General features: G+C 42.2%; 1 protein-coding gene across 1 annotated transcript in view; it reads right to left on the bottom strand.

Moving 5' to 3' along the window:
* The window catches only part of LOC147701759 (uncharacterized), a 546,044-nt gene that overhangs the window by 277,621 nt on the left and 251,006 nt on the right, over window positions 1–17,417 (bottom strand). The window contains exon 7 of the mRNA XM_086930377.1: window positions 3,706–3,936. Within this exon, the coding sequence (XP_086786503.1) occupies window positions 3,706–3,936 (231 nt within the window). The remainder of the gene's footprint in view (window positions 1–3,705; window positions 3,937–17,417) is intronic.

Below are 17,417 nucleotides of genomic sequence, written 5' to 3'. Positions count from 1 at the left end.
GGAAAGTTAGTGTCATTAGCTCTCTATTTCAGGAGCATAACAGAATAGAACCCACTGTAAAATTCTTACAAACTACCAATGACCAACATGTGCCATTCCTAGTTATTTAGGAGTTGTGCTGCTTCTTTTAATGCAGCACTATTACTAATGGATTTGAAAGAGTCATTTGACCACTGTTTCTCTGGCTTCTCATCTTCATATGGAAATGAATTAATATAAGCAAACAGGGCCCAAACTAGCCCAGTCTTAGCCTGACAGACTGAACTTGCCTACAATCCAGGGTGTGCTGAGTGCCCAAAGGCCAGTTGGGCAGGAGGGAGACTCAGCAGTAGATGCCGGACAAATCATGCCACTCCTACTTTCATACTGGTGAGCAATTCTGTGCAAAGCCTGTTCTACCTGGCTTAGTGATGGAGCAAAATAGAGTGTTTGTGATCCAGCACATCGTGACCGCGAGTAAGATCTCACACAGTTCTCTACGCTACTGATAGTAGGAAAATGGGTTTCTGTTGCAGTAACCCCCCACACACTTTTTGCCAGATTTCTGAGGCACTTTGACTTGATGTGCCCTGGGTCCCTACCAATCATGTTCCCAGGGCATGTGTTCTTTCCCAAAACTGTTCCTTTGTACCCTCAATTGGCACCTTTCTGGCTACATGTAAGTCCCTGGTAAATGGTACCATGGGTACCAAGGGCACTGTGACCATGGAAGTCCTCTAAGGGCTGCAGCACATATTGTGCCACCCTTGGAGGTCCTGTACCTTACACACAAACTGACATTGCAGGCTGCGTGTTTTGGTACAGAGAAAAGTGAAGAGTGGACATTGCACACATAAATGCCTGCAACTCACTGCCTATGGTGTAGGTAAGACACCCCTCTAGCTGGGTGCACTAAACCTCTTGTGAGGGTACAGTTGCATGATCACTTTACCCCTACTGGGTCTGAGTCCATTCTCAGACATTGTAAATGCAGTAAGGCCATAAAGAGAATATGGCCTGGGATTTTGTCATTACGAATTCCACAGCACCATAATGGCTTTACTGAATTCTGGGAAGTTTGGTAGCAAATGTCTCAGCATAATAAGGCCACACCGATGCCAGTGTGAGATTTATCATACAAGGCATCTTAGAGTTGCCCCCTGGAGAACAACTAGCCTCTGGTGTGTTCTCTGACTAGTAAACACCAGCCTGCCACCACGAGACAAGTTTCTGGACTCCTGGGATGGGAGCCTTTTCCCCCTGAGCCCAGAAACGAAGCCTTTTCTGGGCAGAGGTATTCACACCTCCCACAGTTCAGGAAGAGATATCAGTGGCAGGGAAGCTTCAAATGCCTTTCCGCCTTTGCAATGTGATCCCCAGCCACTCCTGCTAGCAGGAGCAGGCCCCCTTCCTGTCTCACCCCCTTTTCGTGGGGAAGGCATGTATGAAAAATTAGAACAGCCCAGAAGGTTTGCCCACCTCTGCCAATCCCACCACACACGTGTGAAAGGCGAGGTGAAGTCCACTCTTCAGTGCCCGCCATCTTCCAGTTGGCAGGTGCTCTCCCATCAGGATTAGGGATTGTGCCCCAGAGTGTAGTCACCCTAAGGTCAATGGGCCACTGGCTACTAACCCAAGACCCCTAAAATACCCCTTAAATACAGACAGTACTTAGGGGCAGCCCTGAACTCAGAAATCAGCTTAGCGCAAACTACGAAAAAGATGGATGAAAGAATGCGCACAGCAGAGGAGACTGCAGAGAAGAACTGACTTGGGCCCAGCCCTACTGGCCGCTATGCAGTTTCCAGAGATACTGCATCAGAAGTCCCCATGTCATGCAGCCAGTGACTTCCAGAAACGCTGGGAGGACGGACTGACGACAACACAGACCGGATCTCCTGTGAACAGCAGCTTTTTAAAAAAATATCACCAAATAAAGACTCAAGAAAACTAACTCGAAGCCTGGTACCACCAGAGCATCCGTCGCCTACAGTACAAGTCCAAGTGGGTGGCCCACTGGTACTAGTGAGGTCCCCCAGCACTACAGAGTCCAAGTCCACCATGGGTTGACCCCTCCAGGACTCCCTGACGCCACCTGCAGCCTCTGCACGGAGACCACCCTAATCGAGAGTGGCCCGGTAGGTTGAAATCCGACCTCAAATGACACCCCTACATCCAGCCGCCCTGTGCACTGGAGAATAGGACCTGAGGTGTACCTACGTCCCTGAGCCTCCTAATTTACCTGCCCAGCTGTTGGTTCCTTCAGGAAGACTTCCTGAACCGAGCCTTGCAGCAAAAAGTCAAAACCGTCAATCTCCATACGGTTGCATTGGGCTTCCGACAGCTCCTAAGCACTGTGCACCGGCTGCCCCTGCGCCGCTGGTGGTGTGGACTTACTGCTGACCTGAGACCCCCTTTGCCCTGACCTTAACCCTGGGAGTTCTGTTCCCAAGACCAAGTGGCCTGCCCGTGAGCAGCCCCCAACCTATGGCCCATTAGTCTAATATTGGGCCTCAGCACTCTGTACCTGCCTGACCTAGTGCCACTGAGGGTGCTCTTTGAGTGCATCCTTGACCCTGGGAGAATCCCTGTTCTAACCCCAGAAACCCAACCCCAAAGACCGATTGCTTACCAGCAAACCGATAACCTCATTTTTCTTCATTGGATTGCATAATACCTTTGTCTAGGAAATGTCCCAGTGTGATATCTAGGCATAACACACTGAGTAGAAAAATCCCAAAAGTAATCTGAAAAGTAATCACAAAGAAATTACAAATACTTATTGTTTTAAAATATTTTACAAACCTGTAACAAAAGGCATTTTCATCCAACTTGCTTGTTGATCAATCTGTCTGAAAAGTACAATTCTATTTACCTGTACCAATTCCTGCTTGGTTCTATAAATAAAATACAACTAAAGAGATATTTTTTATACAAACAATTGGTATGAGTTCAGTCTTTGAGAGTGTGACATAATTTCTTGACTTAGTGTGTACAAGTAATGCTTAACACCATTCTCTGAAGCCTTACTGCTCGCTCAAAGTACCACAAATAGAGAGTAAGGTATGATCTACTTGTACCTCAAGGTCAAATATATGATGAAAGCCCAATCTCTCTTACAGCAAGCTGACCATGGAATCACACCACCAAACTGAAGTATATGACATTTACCTTGTCATTTGACAAACAGTTCTATTTGCCAATATTTTAACACATGTTTTATGTCCTGTGATGATCTAAATGCATTTTGTAATAATTTGTTATAATTTTATACAATAAAAATTGACTTGACTTGACTACTTGTACCTCTTTAAGCCTCTGGGGATCCTCTGTGCACATTATACCTTACATTGGTATAGTATATACAGAGCCAGCTTCCTACACTGATGATAAAGCATTATCAGGTGGAATGAAAATTAAAATTCTGTGATCCCCATTGACTTGCGGATGACAAACAGGCTTGATTGTTCGATTGGGTCCATTCTGAGCCCCACCCCCAACACACTGACACCACATGCAAACATCACCAGATATCCCCTTTGAATTTTATGTCTTTGTGTCACATTTCAGTCAACTCAGAAATGCTTACTATGCAGGCAACTACCAATGTCTGTTGTTTTAACCCTCATGATTTACTGAGTCAATCTCCGCATTCTCTTAGCGTACTCTAGAGGAAATTAATTTTCTTTACTCTAAAATTCATTTTCTAAATCATTCAGTTCATACCTGGCAGAAGTTTGATGAAGCAACGAGTTTGTTTTTCTGGATTCAGCAGGGCGATTCCTGGTATAAGCTTGAACATGTCCACAGTATTCCTATATCCTAGGTCTTTGCTGTACTTTTTCAAGTCTAATGCATATTTCAGCTTAAAATGTGTTGTTAGTGTACAAATCCTTACACCAGATTTAAATTTCCTGAGACGTGCAATTATCAATTCGCAGATAGACTGAGCAGCACCTGCATGCAAAAAAAAGACAATGAATTGCAAATTAGTGAAAGAGTAAGATTATTGCATCTTTTAACAGAAAGAAAATGGTCACTACTTATAAGCTTTGTTCTAGTACCCTTCGAGGAAACCACAGTTTAAAGTTGAGGATACAACAAATTAACTCAGCATTCAGACTATCAGTTATTCCTACTTCCTTACAGTAAATGGAAGACAGTTTTATGGCACGTCCTGAAGAATATCACACGTTCTGCAGCATGGCTAGTAGGAGGCAGATGAAGCTTGATAATATCAGCCCCATCCTGAGGGTGCTCCTGTGTCTCCCTCTAGAAGCCAGAATCTACTTCAAAATAACATGCATCACCCACAGACACTTCACCTTGGCTTCCTACTTGTCAAAAATGGCAAATCGTGCCCCACAGGAGAAATGAGGGATACAAATTACAACTACGCCCTAAAATCCCGCATATAAAAAATATAAACCACACATCCAAGCCTTCCCTTCTCAAAGTCCAAGTCGATGGAAGTTCCTAACTGATCTGTAGCTCAACACCATCCTGCTGTACTTCTGCAGAAGCACGAAAACTCACCTATTTATGATCTACATGAAAGACTAATTCTGCACCCCCACTCACTGTAACCAATGATAGTATACTGTAGCTTCAGTTCCACTTGTGGATCGCTCTATGCTAAATATTGTTCATACATAAATAAAATGAAAACAAAAATGTGTACTATTATATCCATTTCTGGTACTTAGAAAGAATTGGAAGAAGCCTTAGAGGAAGAAATATTGAACACATGCGTCCTTCGCACTATAGATTTCCAGACTGAAGGTCACCAGACCATGTGGGTCAATATAATAAAAACATATCCAGGAGGAAGTCTAAAATAGGTTTCACATTTAATCCTTGAGTCACAAATTGTCAGATAGGTCTGAGTAATACCCAAAAATGAAAATAAAATAATTTGCCTTTTATTTTCTAAAGGTTAGGATCCATAGAAAGAGGATTGATTGTTTAACAATCTGAGAATCTTAGGAATGATCCTTGCTTTGAGAAGGAGGCGTATTGTCAAGGAAGTGAATTAGATACTTTTGTAAATATACACAACATTATTTTTGCTATTTGGAGAATGGAAATTGAACACCGCATTGTGAGGATGAATTAGTAAGAATCAGGCAACAGTGAATAATATGTATAAAAAAGACTTAGACACAGCGGTAAAACAACCTTTGTTTCCACAAAGAACAATTTAGAGTGCTAGTAAATTTCACCTTTAAACCCCTGGAAAATGTTCAGACTTCAATGAGAAAAGTCTTTAGACGAGACGTTTAAGGATGGTCCCAAAGAAGGCAATGGTGACATGACCACTAACCTAAATCATGCCTTTTTAGGAAGTACACCTAGGGCCAGATGTAGGTAATTCATATTTACCGACTCTTAAATACCGAATTTTACCGATTTGGTATTTAAGAGTCGGTAAATATGAAGGGGGGAGATGTAGGTAATTCCAAATTGAGAATTACCGAATCGGTAGGATTCGGTATTTACCGATTCGGTAAATACCGAATCGATATTGCCCATTGATTCCTATGGGCCATGAAGCCCATAGGAATCAATGGGCTATACCGATTCGTCGGTAAATACCGAATCCTGCAAGGGTGCAGGGGGTGTCACTTTGACACCCTCTAGCACCCCAATTCCGGACTTGTGTAGCATGTGGCACACAGACATGCCCTAAGGGCATGTCTGTGTGTCACATTGCACAGGTGTGCATGCACACATGTGCATGCACACCAGGATTCGGTATTTTACCACCCAATTGGATTTGGCGGTAAAATACCGAATCTGAAAGGCCTTTGGGACTCAGAAGAGTCCCACCTACATCTGGGTTTTACCGAATCGGTAAAATTACCGATTCGGTATTTTACAGAATCGGTAAATTTACCGATTCGTAAATTTACTGAATCTGTTAAATGATGCCGTACATCCCAATCACCAAATACCGGTCGGTAACGGCCGAATTCGTCCGTTACCGACCGGTATTTGGGCTGCTACATTTGGCCCCTAGTCTCTAATACTCCAATCCCAAAGCCATCGGACTAAACCAATAGAAATGAATGTCAGGCAAAGGCAAATTTAAGAAAATGTGACATTGTGTTAAGAAATCGCAGTGCAAACAGCCAAATATGACAATCATGAATATGCCATAAAGGCATTCTAAAATAGGGGCTGGACTGTACCTATGGGTTGCATTCTCTTCCATTTGGAGGTGTGCAATTGCAGCTATATGCTGGAGACATAAGATCTTTCAGGTCCACACAACAGGACATTAATTCTGGTTGATGCCAATGCATTCTGCACTTAACTGTGTGGATGATACATCTGTGGGCCAAGTCTTGACTAACTGGTAGTCCCAGGAGCAATCTAATACATTTGTTCTCAGCCGTGTTTAAGATTTTAATAATCGCAAAACCCCACATTTCACAGCCAAATAAGGCTGCACTTAGTATGCTCAAAAGGTTAGCGGGGATGTCCATTTCTTCAAGAAGCTTCCAGAGCGTGGCTCTGGGAACCAGGTCAAAGGGAGTTCATAAATTATCAAAGGTATCAAAGTTTTCCCTTGCGGATTACAGAGGTTTTCCAATGATTGTATGAAAAGCAAAATACCTGGTCTACAGTGCTTACTTTTCTTCTAAAACCCACCTGATATTCGGAAAATACATCTTTGTCTTCTATCTACTCTTGGAAATGAGCAAGCACTCGTTTAAAAAATATTTTTTGTAAAGCAGCAATCAGTCTAATGGGCCTAAAATTGCCAGGGTCACTATGTTGCCCTTTTTAAAAAAATAGGTATTATTTCTGCCATTTTCCAGAAGGGTGGGATCTCCATACCTAGAAACATAACATTTCACACAAGGTTAATATATGATCCCCAAATCTCCATGTTGGCCAAATAAAGGCCATTGGGGATCTTATCGGGCCCAGGGGCTCTAGCAGCCAAGCAGGGATTAGTAGCTGTGACTGTTCCATCAAGCCCAAATTCCAGTACAGTGGAATCACTACACCTAGTGAGGTCATACTCTAAAGGCGGGTCAAGGCCATCCTGGGCATGACCACTGTCACCCATATCAAGGTTGCTTGAGTGGGTGACCCACTGTAGGGGTTGTACACAGTATTCTAAGTACCTGTTGGGTCCCCTGGTACACACTAAAGCAGTTTTCCAAAAAAACCTTTATTATCTTTGGATGATAGAGCGACATTCAGGTTATCCCACAGTGAACTCTCCCATTCTTTTTTTGCCTTCGTTAGTTCCCTCCTATAGCACAACCTAAACCCCACTAGGGTGTCTCTACAGTTCGCCTTAGCAGCTTTGAGGAGCTTGGTTTTAGCTTCCTTAGATGATTTAATATACCAAGCTTTCTCCTTAAAGTAATTTTTCTCTTCTCTCTTCTTGATAGCTAGAGATCCTCTAATCCAAGTGTAAAGCTGGTCACAGTCTTCCTGGAGTAGCATCTTTCTTTCTTCAGGGACAAAAAAATCAGCCAATTTCTCTATTACCTCCTTGACCTAAGCAGTGATTCCCTGGGGCACTTCCAGGTTCCTAACCACCCAGTCCCACCAGATATATTTTCCAATGTTAGATTGTGATACCTCCCCCATATCGGGAGCGACTGTGCCATTGCTTGTGCTGTTCTAGCTGTCCACCTAACATGGGAGTTTAGTTTGTCGGATCTTCCATTTGGAATCAAATTCTGCGGTCAGCTCTGGGACATATGCAAGTAAAGGCCCCATTGTGGTGTTGAGATCCCCGACCACTTTTGTAATAGGATCCCATTGTGTGTCGCCATTCTCCTTTGCCACCCTCTTGGTGGTCACTTCTTGGGTAGCCCTGCTGGTGGGTTTCTGGGTGGACTCTTCTTTGACGTGGCACCTCCTCTAGCATATTTACCAAAGAAGGGGGACAACTTGACGAAAGATTTTCTGATTCAGAAATATGACCAAACACATTAGGGATGGAATATTAGGGCATATATCTCACACTACTAATAGCCGTTTCTACCTCCCACTGTTGTCCTTCCCTTACAAATGTGCACACTTCGTGGGTGTTGCTTTCCCAGTCTTTTTTACAAAGCTTTCAACAATTTTTTTTTTAGGGAGAAAATGTCCTCTTTCAAGCCATTTATTAGGTCTAGGAGGATTTCAATAGTTTTCAGACCCCCTCAGTTGGCACCCTCTTTCACTATCGTACTCTACCAACTGGGCAGCTTCATCATCACAGAGTGCCGAAAAGCAATTTAGGCACTCCACTGTGTGCTTATAATGTTCCATAGTTGGGACTCCTAAATCTACAACCACAATGCTGGTCTTTGGCTGGGTACTCTTTTGATTAGCTGGGGCTGCCAGCAATGTAAACCAAAGGGGCAGTTAGCATAAGGTGGTACCACCCCCAACAGGTGCCACAACTTAATCTCTAGTTCTAACCTGGTGTGGAATCTTTTTTAGTGGTTTTACTGTTTGAAGTGTTGCACAAATACTTTATACATTGCCTCTAAAGTAAAGCATGACTGCTCTTTCCAAGGGAGCACAGGGCGAACACAGGTTATTTTAGGGTTTGTTTGTGCCTAACCCTGACTAGGATTGTGGTTACTGCTTGACCGGTGCTTATACCCTAGTCAACCAGGAACCTAATTTCTAACACTCTTCCTGCTTATTGTAAGCATATTTTCGTATTGGTAATTCATTTGCACACCAGGCAAGCTGCACAGAGAATGACTTAATATCAAGATTTTGCCTTTCCAGCTCACCTGGGTCATGCTCCTCCGCTTAAAGAACAGCAGAACCCAACAGGGGTAGACTTGTAAAAAGCGCCCTGGAAAGTTTTGTTAGTTCAGCACCATGTTACACAAAGGGAATAAGCTAGACCAACCTAGAAGAGGTTTAGGTATTCTCCCCTCAAGAAATATTTCAAAACATGGAGTTGAAGCTGATCTTTTTTGCTAATACTTCCAACTGTGCCAACTTATGTCATATGTTTCAGTGCATGTTCCATATCATAGATGAGTTATCATGATGATTTGTTTTTCCATTTAATCATTCATTTTTTTTCCTTTATTTTGGCTTGATTGAATCATTTGTTTTTCATATCACACTTCATATCACACCTTCCTATTCAATAGGCTATAAATACCATGTCAGTATTATCCAATTTAATAGTTTTCAAATTACTTACCTCAGATATATGGAGGGCCGAGTCAGCCTTGTATGATGAGTCCAAACTTGTGATGTGCAGATTCCGGATTTTTCGGGTACAAGCATTCTACCCCGATAATATCACCTAGAGCACCACATGTTTCTTATCAGGAACAATGCACACATCTTCACATGCAAGTAACAGCAATCATAGGCATGGCGTTGCATGCGGGGTTATTATATGCAACTCACATAGCCCTAGTGCTGGATTGCATAAATCTTGTCAGCCGTTATAAGAGCTACGGTAGTACGGCTCCAAATGTGAGTCTTTGTAAGAATGCATCGTAAAATAAGTGGTGGTAACTTTTTATCGGAACATCTGTATATATTTTTATACTTTAGACTGCAGACTTGGGTTACAGTAAACAATTGGTCCTGCTCAACACTTGGTGTCAGACTGGACAGTGAAATAGTTGAAGGTTATGTGCATAGATTTATGCCCATTAGCTTCAGGTTCAACAGTGTACAATGCTACACAAAGTGGTGGTCAAAAGTGGAACGTGTATTCTGTAACCTGAGTGTGCTCACTCAGAAGTAAAACTTTCCTACTGCTGACTATCACATACGGTACTTGTTTAGACAATGTTTTACTATTCAGAGCTCTGTACACTCTGTGGTGTTCGTAATATGCTTTACACTAAATGCAGCCTAGTATTGTGCTCTACAAAATCATCAATCTCTGTATTTAGCTTTGCAAAATCTGTAGTCAGCATTCTTTTCTGTGTATAGCCTGCACTGTGTATAGCCTGCACTGTGTGCAATCTGCTGTCCTCTATGTCCTGTGCCAAATCTGTCACCTCGTGCTGCCCTCCCGGACCTAGCTCAAACAGTGGTGAACTGCTTGGGCAGTGGTGGACCTCAGCCACTTTGAAATGCCTCATCTCATTTTTGTTCTCGTTGCTTCAATGAAACAGCTACCAGTATCACCCCACACTCATAGGACCTCAGGTGGTCATGGGATTCTAATAAAATCTGTTTACAGATGGTCAAATTAGCCCTATTCCTGGCAATTCTCTTATCCTAAGCATTGTACCTTTAAGATTGGGAAGCCTACATCTGTTATACAGCTTCACTCCGGAAACTGAATCTTTACTGCAATCTTCTATGGGTTAATTTTATACAAGCTAGAACGCTGCTGAAGGGAATAATTATTGTAATTCCCGCAGATAGTTACACTGAAAGATTTATGCAACTATTTTACAGTGTTTTCTCCACAAGCATTCCCTTGCAGTGGTAAATTAAAACAGACATCTTTGAATGTAGACAAGTGTACCATGCTCTCTGAACGTTGTACACATGCCAAATGTTATACACAAACCAACAACAGCTAAAGTGAAGCCTTATTCATGCAGTGGGTCAAAGGGGGCTTTCACCGAGGGTTGCCAGGCGACGGGCAAATTTGTAACAGTTTTCAACTATAATTGTTTATAGTGTCTGCCGAGCCCAGCCAGAGGCGGGTTAATTAATTTACAAAGAACTAAATGCATTTAAAAACAAGGTCGTCTTTCTCATGCTCTGCCCTTGGAAAAACACAGGACCCATGGGCCGCAAGGGCAGTGCCTGGGTAGCAGGGGACAAGCACCTGACAACCCCTAAATGACGTCCATGCGAGAGGGAAGCTCGAATTGTTAATTATCTTTTTCAGCAGCCCAAGGTGAAAAGTATCCCCATAATTAATTTTTCAGCCATCCATTATTTTATGTTATGCATGGCTAAAATCATCTGCCTCTGCTTTAAACTACTGTGCAGGGGGGGGCGTGGCTTGCGCGCCGCTTCAGCATGGCGTGTTGCGCTTGAGCTCCGAGGCGAGTTTGTCCCGTTGAGCTAATTTCTCCGTTTCTTGCTGCCCTTGTATGCGGAAAAGGCAACCCTCAGCAGCCGAACATGCAGAGAGCTGTTTGACGATGTTTTCCTGATGTTTTGGCCACCGGCTGCATGATTTCTGCCTAACGCCTCAAAGGCGCTCGTCTTCCTCACGAGCGGCCGCCATTTTCCCGCTCTTGACGTTGCTGACATCTTACCTCAGATGCGCCGCTTTGGATACAATTTTGCAGTGCCACTTTGCTGCCCAGTGCGTTTCTTCTATGTGACCTACAACTGGTAACATTTTTTCCTTTTTTCTGTTATTTTATTGCTGCTTGGCTGGGTCTTAAGCTGCTCCCGCGCTGTCTCTCTCAGAGCGCTTCTCTCATAGAGGTGTCGATATTTTTCCTACGACCTCATTACTGTGCTCCCCTGCTCTACACATAATTTCGCCGCTAGTACTATCTTAGCGCTCACTGAACTCAGTTTGCTATATCTATTTTTGTGAAACATTCTGCGCAGCTTCTATTTTCCTTTTTCCCTCAAGGGGTATTCTTGGAGTCTACTTCTTCAGCACTGCAAATATGAATCGTTCTTCGACCACCAAAGACTCAAAGGACGTTGGCACGTCGTTGAAAAGGCTTAAGTCAGTCTCTCCGACGCCCGAGTCTACTCAGTCAGACACTGCTTCCACATTGGACACGATATTAGCGCGCCTTAATGAAGTACATGATATTGCGCAGTCAACAAAAACTAACACAGACTTATTACAAGTGGAGGTGCCTGCTATCAGAAATGACTTTAAAGCCCTTTCTCTTCGTGTATCTGCTACAGAATCACGAATCAGTTGTGCAGAGGATGGTATACAAAAACAGTCCAGATCCCTCAACCACTTGGAGCGCTCAATGGCGGCATTGCGCAGAGATCTCACTGAGCAGGTGGACTGTAATCGCAGATCTAACCTACGTATTTTTGGTTTACCGGAAGATTCAGAGAAGTCATCTTCCTCTATGATAGAGTTTTTATCTCATTGGATTCCGGACACCTTACAAATCTCATTCCACAGAGAGTTTGAGATAGAAAGAGCACACCGCGTTCCAACGTTTCGACCTAAAGCGGCAACCCAGCCAAGAGCAATCATTTTTAAACCACTGCGGCATCAGCATACTGAATTGATTCTCTCTCATATGAGGAAAGCTAAGCAAGTCATCTGGGATGGTCATCGAATCTCCATTTCTCAAGACTTTGCCAGAGACACGGTTATAAGGAGAAAAGGCTTCCTGAACCTTCGGAAACGTCTCTCTGAAATGGGCATTCCTTTTTCGTTTTCTGGTCCTTCAAAGTTCCGCATCACTTATAAAGGACGCTCTAGAATTTTTGATGAGCCGGCGGACTTGGCTACATTCCTGGACAACCAGTTGGAGATAGAGATGGAGATCCAAAGAGCAACTTCGCAGACTCCTGGTGCCTCGGGCACTTGATCTGTCTCCTGTTTGTTTCTGGATGTATTTTTCTGTATGCTTGATTCTTCCCTCTCTCCCGTTGAGCTTCTCTGTGGGTCTTATCTCCCCTGGGAATGTTCGTGATAATTCTGTTCTTCTTCTATCCATGCTACTTTCGTTTTTGTCTGTCTCCCTTGCATTGTACTTGTCTATCTTACTCATGGTATTCTTCCTGAACGTACCCTTTTTTATCTTTCCACTGTTTTCTTACTCTTCTATTCTACTTAATTTCCTGGTACATTTACCTATTTTGTTCTTCTCTTTCATAATCATGCCTTTTGTTCCGGTTGGTTTTTCTCCTCTATTCAGAGCTTCCTGTCCATATTCTCTTTCTTTTATTTCCTACGTGTCGTCTTTCTCTGTTCTTCCTGCTTATCTCTTCAACATTTGCATTGCTTTTTCTGTTACAGGTCATTTTCTATCTCTCTTTTTCTGCCTATTCTGCTATTTTCCCACATTTCTTTTCTCATACGTCTCTATATTCTTGCTTCTGCAATTCAGATTCATTGTATTGTTATATACAGTTATGGCTTGTTCTTAATTATGTAGTTCTCTTTTAGAATATACATATTGTTCGCCATGCATGTATCTATTGTTCATGATTTACCTTATATAATTATTTTGTTTACCAATTATTCTAATAGTGTTGCTTATTATAGATATTTCTCTCGCTAAGATGCTGTTATTTTACATTTCAGTGTAATAATTTCTTCATTATCAGTTTTCATATTTACATTATTACGATGTCTTGCGATGCTATGTTTTGACTGTTACCAGTTCCGATTTTTCCTGCTATCAGCTACTATATTTCAGCTTGGGCTATTGTTATTACTCATTTTTGCTCCTAGTACGGGTCCCTTGCTCGCCTTTTCCACGTTCTCCCTTGCATGATGTTGGTCTCTTTTAGGCCTCCCCTTCTGCTTCTTCTCTCTCTCCTTTCTATTCTCTTTTCATCTCTTCTTTCTTTTTCTTTCTCCTGGTTTTCCCACATGGGCGCTCCCTCAGTGTTTCTTATGTTTGCTGGTTGGTCCCTTGTATATATGACGTTGGTTCTTTTTCTGTTATCAGTGTCGTCTCTTTTTTATCCTTCTTTTTTTCCATGCCGGGTTTAAATGTTTTATCCCTTAATGTTAAGGGTTTGAATCACCCAGTGAAGAGGTCGAAAATCTTAGATTACTGTAGGTCTCTGTCTGCAGATTTGGTTCTCTTTCAAGAGTCCAAGATCACCAATAAAGAAGCGTTGTTTTTGAAGAAGGAATGGGTTTCGGATGTTTCTTGCTCTGATGCCTCTGGCAAACGAAATGGGGTTGTTACATTAATTTCAAAGAATTCTGGTTTATCGATACTCTCTTCTGATCATGATTCTGAGGGTCGGTGGCTGCTATCTAAACTGTCGGATGGTCAACATGATTTATATGTTATGAATATCTATGCTCCGAATATTGATGACCCGGCTTTTTGGAAGTCCATTACCAAAAAATTAAATGACACCCCACACGCTGGTAATCTCATTGTTGGCGGCGATTTTAATTTACCGATGGACCCTCTCTTAGATAGGAATTCTGCTTTTCAGTTTCGCCCTCCTAAATCCCACAAACAAATGCTTAACATGTGTTCCATTTCTCATCTTCAGGATCTTTGGCGTCTCCATAATCCCACTGGTAGTGATTTTTCTTTCTTTTCTTCGCCTCATTCTTCCTTCTCTCGTATTGACTATCTCCTAGTTCATTCTTTTCTTGTTTCTTCTTCTTCTTCTCCGCTTATACACCCCATTTTGATCTCTGATCATGCTGCCATCAGTTTTACGCTGTCATCCTTTGCCCCTAAACCATGCGCTCGTTCATGGAGATTAAATACTGAAGTGTTACATGATTCTTCTCAGGTTGATGAATTTTCTAAGGCTATTGACACTTTTTTTCGTGAAAACGAAGGTTCTGTCTCTTCCCCAATCGTTCTATGGGATTCCTTTAAATGCACTTTCCGTGGTCAGGTTATTAAATGTATGTTCAAACGTAATTCAGCTATTAAAAAAGAACTTACGGATTTATCATCTGAAATTAAAACTCTGGAAGCTTCCTTTCGGCATTCTAAGGATCCAACTTGTTTACAACAAATAAAGCTACTAAAATACAAATATAATACCATTGTTACTAAAAGGGCCCATATTGGTGTCCATGCACGAAAATCCAAGAAGTTGCTCTTATAAAATCGGGCTGGGAAACTGTTGGCTGCTACCTTAAAATTTCAAGATTTCTCTTTTAAGTTCTCGCAAATCTCTTCTATTACTGACCAAGCCGGCTCTAAAAAATTCCAAACAGGGGAAATACTTGAAGTTTTTCGCGACTTTTATAATAAATTGTATACCCCTTCTAACCAATCCTCTTTTGACAAATGCCAAGATTTTTTAAAATCGGTTCCGATTCAGTCGGTCTCTGAGGATGATCGCTCTTTTCTAAATAAACCTATTTCCCCCGAAGAAATAGTGTCTGCGATCAAGGCTACTCGTTCTGGTAAAGCTCCAGGCCCTGATGGTTATCCAATACTATTTTATAAAACTTTTCTCCCTTCGCTTGTCCCTAAGTTGCAATCTGTCTTTGATTCTTTTGTTAAGGATGGATCTGTCTCTGGTACGGCTGCTGAAGCCACTATAGTTGTGCTCCCGAAAGAGGGAAAAGATCATTCGGATCCTAAAAACTTCCGACCTATTTCTCTCCTTAACATGGAAGCAAAGATTTTTGCTAAAATCCTGGCTAAAAGATTAGAATCCTTTATTCCCCATCTTGTACATCCTTCCCAAACTGGTTTTGTAAAAGGTCGTCTTGCAAGAGACAATATACGCACTTTCTGTCATATTATTGGTGCTGCTAAGCGGTCTCAACTCCCTGCCGCTGCCTTGGCCCTTGATGCGGAAAAGGCCTTCAACAAGGTCTCTTGGCCATTCTTTCGAGCTGTTTTATGCGCGCATAACCTTGGAGACTCTTTCATTAATATGGTAATGTCTTTATATTCCCAGCCTAAAGCTAACATTAGAGTCAATGGTGCTACGTCATCGTTTTTTAATCTTCGCCAAGGCACGAGACAGGGCTGTCCCTTATCCCCACTTTTATTTTTATTATCTATTGATCCTCTTCTTCGTTTGATTGAACTACACCCTGATATTAAAGGTTTTTCTTTTGGTTCTCACTGCCTTAAAACTGCCGCATACGCGGATGATGTTCTTATTTTCTCAGACGATATCGCCTTGGCCATCCCTGCTATTTCTGACACCATCTCCTTGTTCTCAACGGTTTCGGGTTATACCCTAAATAAAGATAAGACAGAGATGTTCCCTCTGAATGCCTATTGTTTTCCTGCTCATATGGGCTCGGCTGGCTTTAAGTGGCAGGCTACACATCTGAAGTACTTGGGAATTTATTTTTGTTCTACTCTCTATGCCACCATTGCTTATAATGAATCTCAGACTCTCCTTAAAGTGCGTCGTCTTTTGGATACGTGGTCTCCAAAACATATCTCATGGTGGGGTCGCTTACAAACTCTAAAAATGATGATCACGCCGATTATTAATTTTGTTTCCTCCATGCTTCCGCTTAAATTATCCGATTCCTTTTTTCGAGAAATTGATGGTCTGACTTCTAAATTTCTGTGGAATGATAAACGGGCTCGATTGGCATATAAATTCGACCTTGTGATATGGGAGGTTGTAACTTTCCTGATTGGGAAAAATACCAAACTGCATTTTTGGCCTCTCAAGGTGCTTTATGGTTCTCTCCTCCAACTCTTCATGTTCCCTCTTGGTTGCTCATAGAGCAGGAATTAGCATCACCTTTACCTACTGCCTCTTTCTGTACTACATCTACTTTGCATATTCTGTTTTCCCGTTCTATCATTATTGATACAATTGCTGCAGTCAGGAAATTCGATAAGAAAGTGGCAATTCCTCTACATAAAACTAGGTGGTCGTCTATTTGGCGGAACTCCAAAATTAAGCTTAATATTAACCCCACCCTCATGTCCTACTGGGCAGACAAAGGAATCTCTCTTGTTCAGCATCTTTATAGTGATTCTGGTGAACCATTACCTTTCTCAACCTTGGCTCAAAAGCACTCTTTAACAAATCTTGACTTTTATACTTTTCTTAAATTCAAGGTAGCCGTTTCTAAAGTTCGTCTTCATCCCTCTTCCTCCTCCATTTCGCTTTTTCAAATTTGGCTCAAATCTGGTCATGTTGCCTCCAAAATTTATAAATTTTTGTCCTCTGCTTCACTTCCTGCACAGACGGTTGCGCAACAAAAATGGTCACGCCATTTTGATAACGCTATTACGGACCATATTTCTCCCGAAGCTTGGCAATCCATTGGTAAATTAGCTCTCCGTAATAAAATAGCTCCTTCCCTAATGCAATCTAAGTTTTTCTCTATCAATCTCCTCCATTGGACGCCTGTGCGTCTTCATTCGCTCAACCTTAATGACGATGATCTTTGCTGTAGTTGCGGGTTGGTGGCAGGTGATTATCCTCATATGTTTTTTCATTGCTCCTTGCTTCAACCTTTTTGGGACCTTTATCTCTTATTTTTAACATTGAGCTCCAACTTTCCTTTCCTTTAATTTTGTTAGGCCCATTAGCTGCTCCTACTCCTCTCCCTCTAGACCCTTTAGAATTACAGTTACTGGATCTTCTCCTGACTGTAGCGGTCAAAATCATTCTTATGGAATGGAAATCTTTTTCGTCGGTCTCTTATCATACGTGGTGGGCTTGGGTATCCTTTTTACGCAGTGCTCGCACCTCGGTTGGCCAGGCTCACCTTTCGCCTTCCATTTCTAAAGGGGTTTGGACAGCCTTGGACGACTATATGGAGTTGTCCTCGAAAGGTTTGGTTCCTCAGTTTCCTTTTGATTTGTCTGTCTAATGGTTGTCTGTTTTTGTTCTAGGTT

This window comes from Lissotriton vulgaris, chromosome 7 (assembly GCF_964263255.1).
Source record: "Lissotriton vulgaris chromosome 7, aLisVul1.2, whole genome shotgun sequence".
NCBI classification, from domain to species: domain Eukaryota; kingdom Metazoa; phylum Chordata; class Amphibia; order Caudata; family Salamandridae; genus Lissotriton; species Lissotriton vulgaris.
The sequence above is the reverse complement of the archived record's forward strand: the minus strand, read 5'-3'. Positions and strand labels throughout refer to the sequence as shown.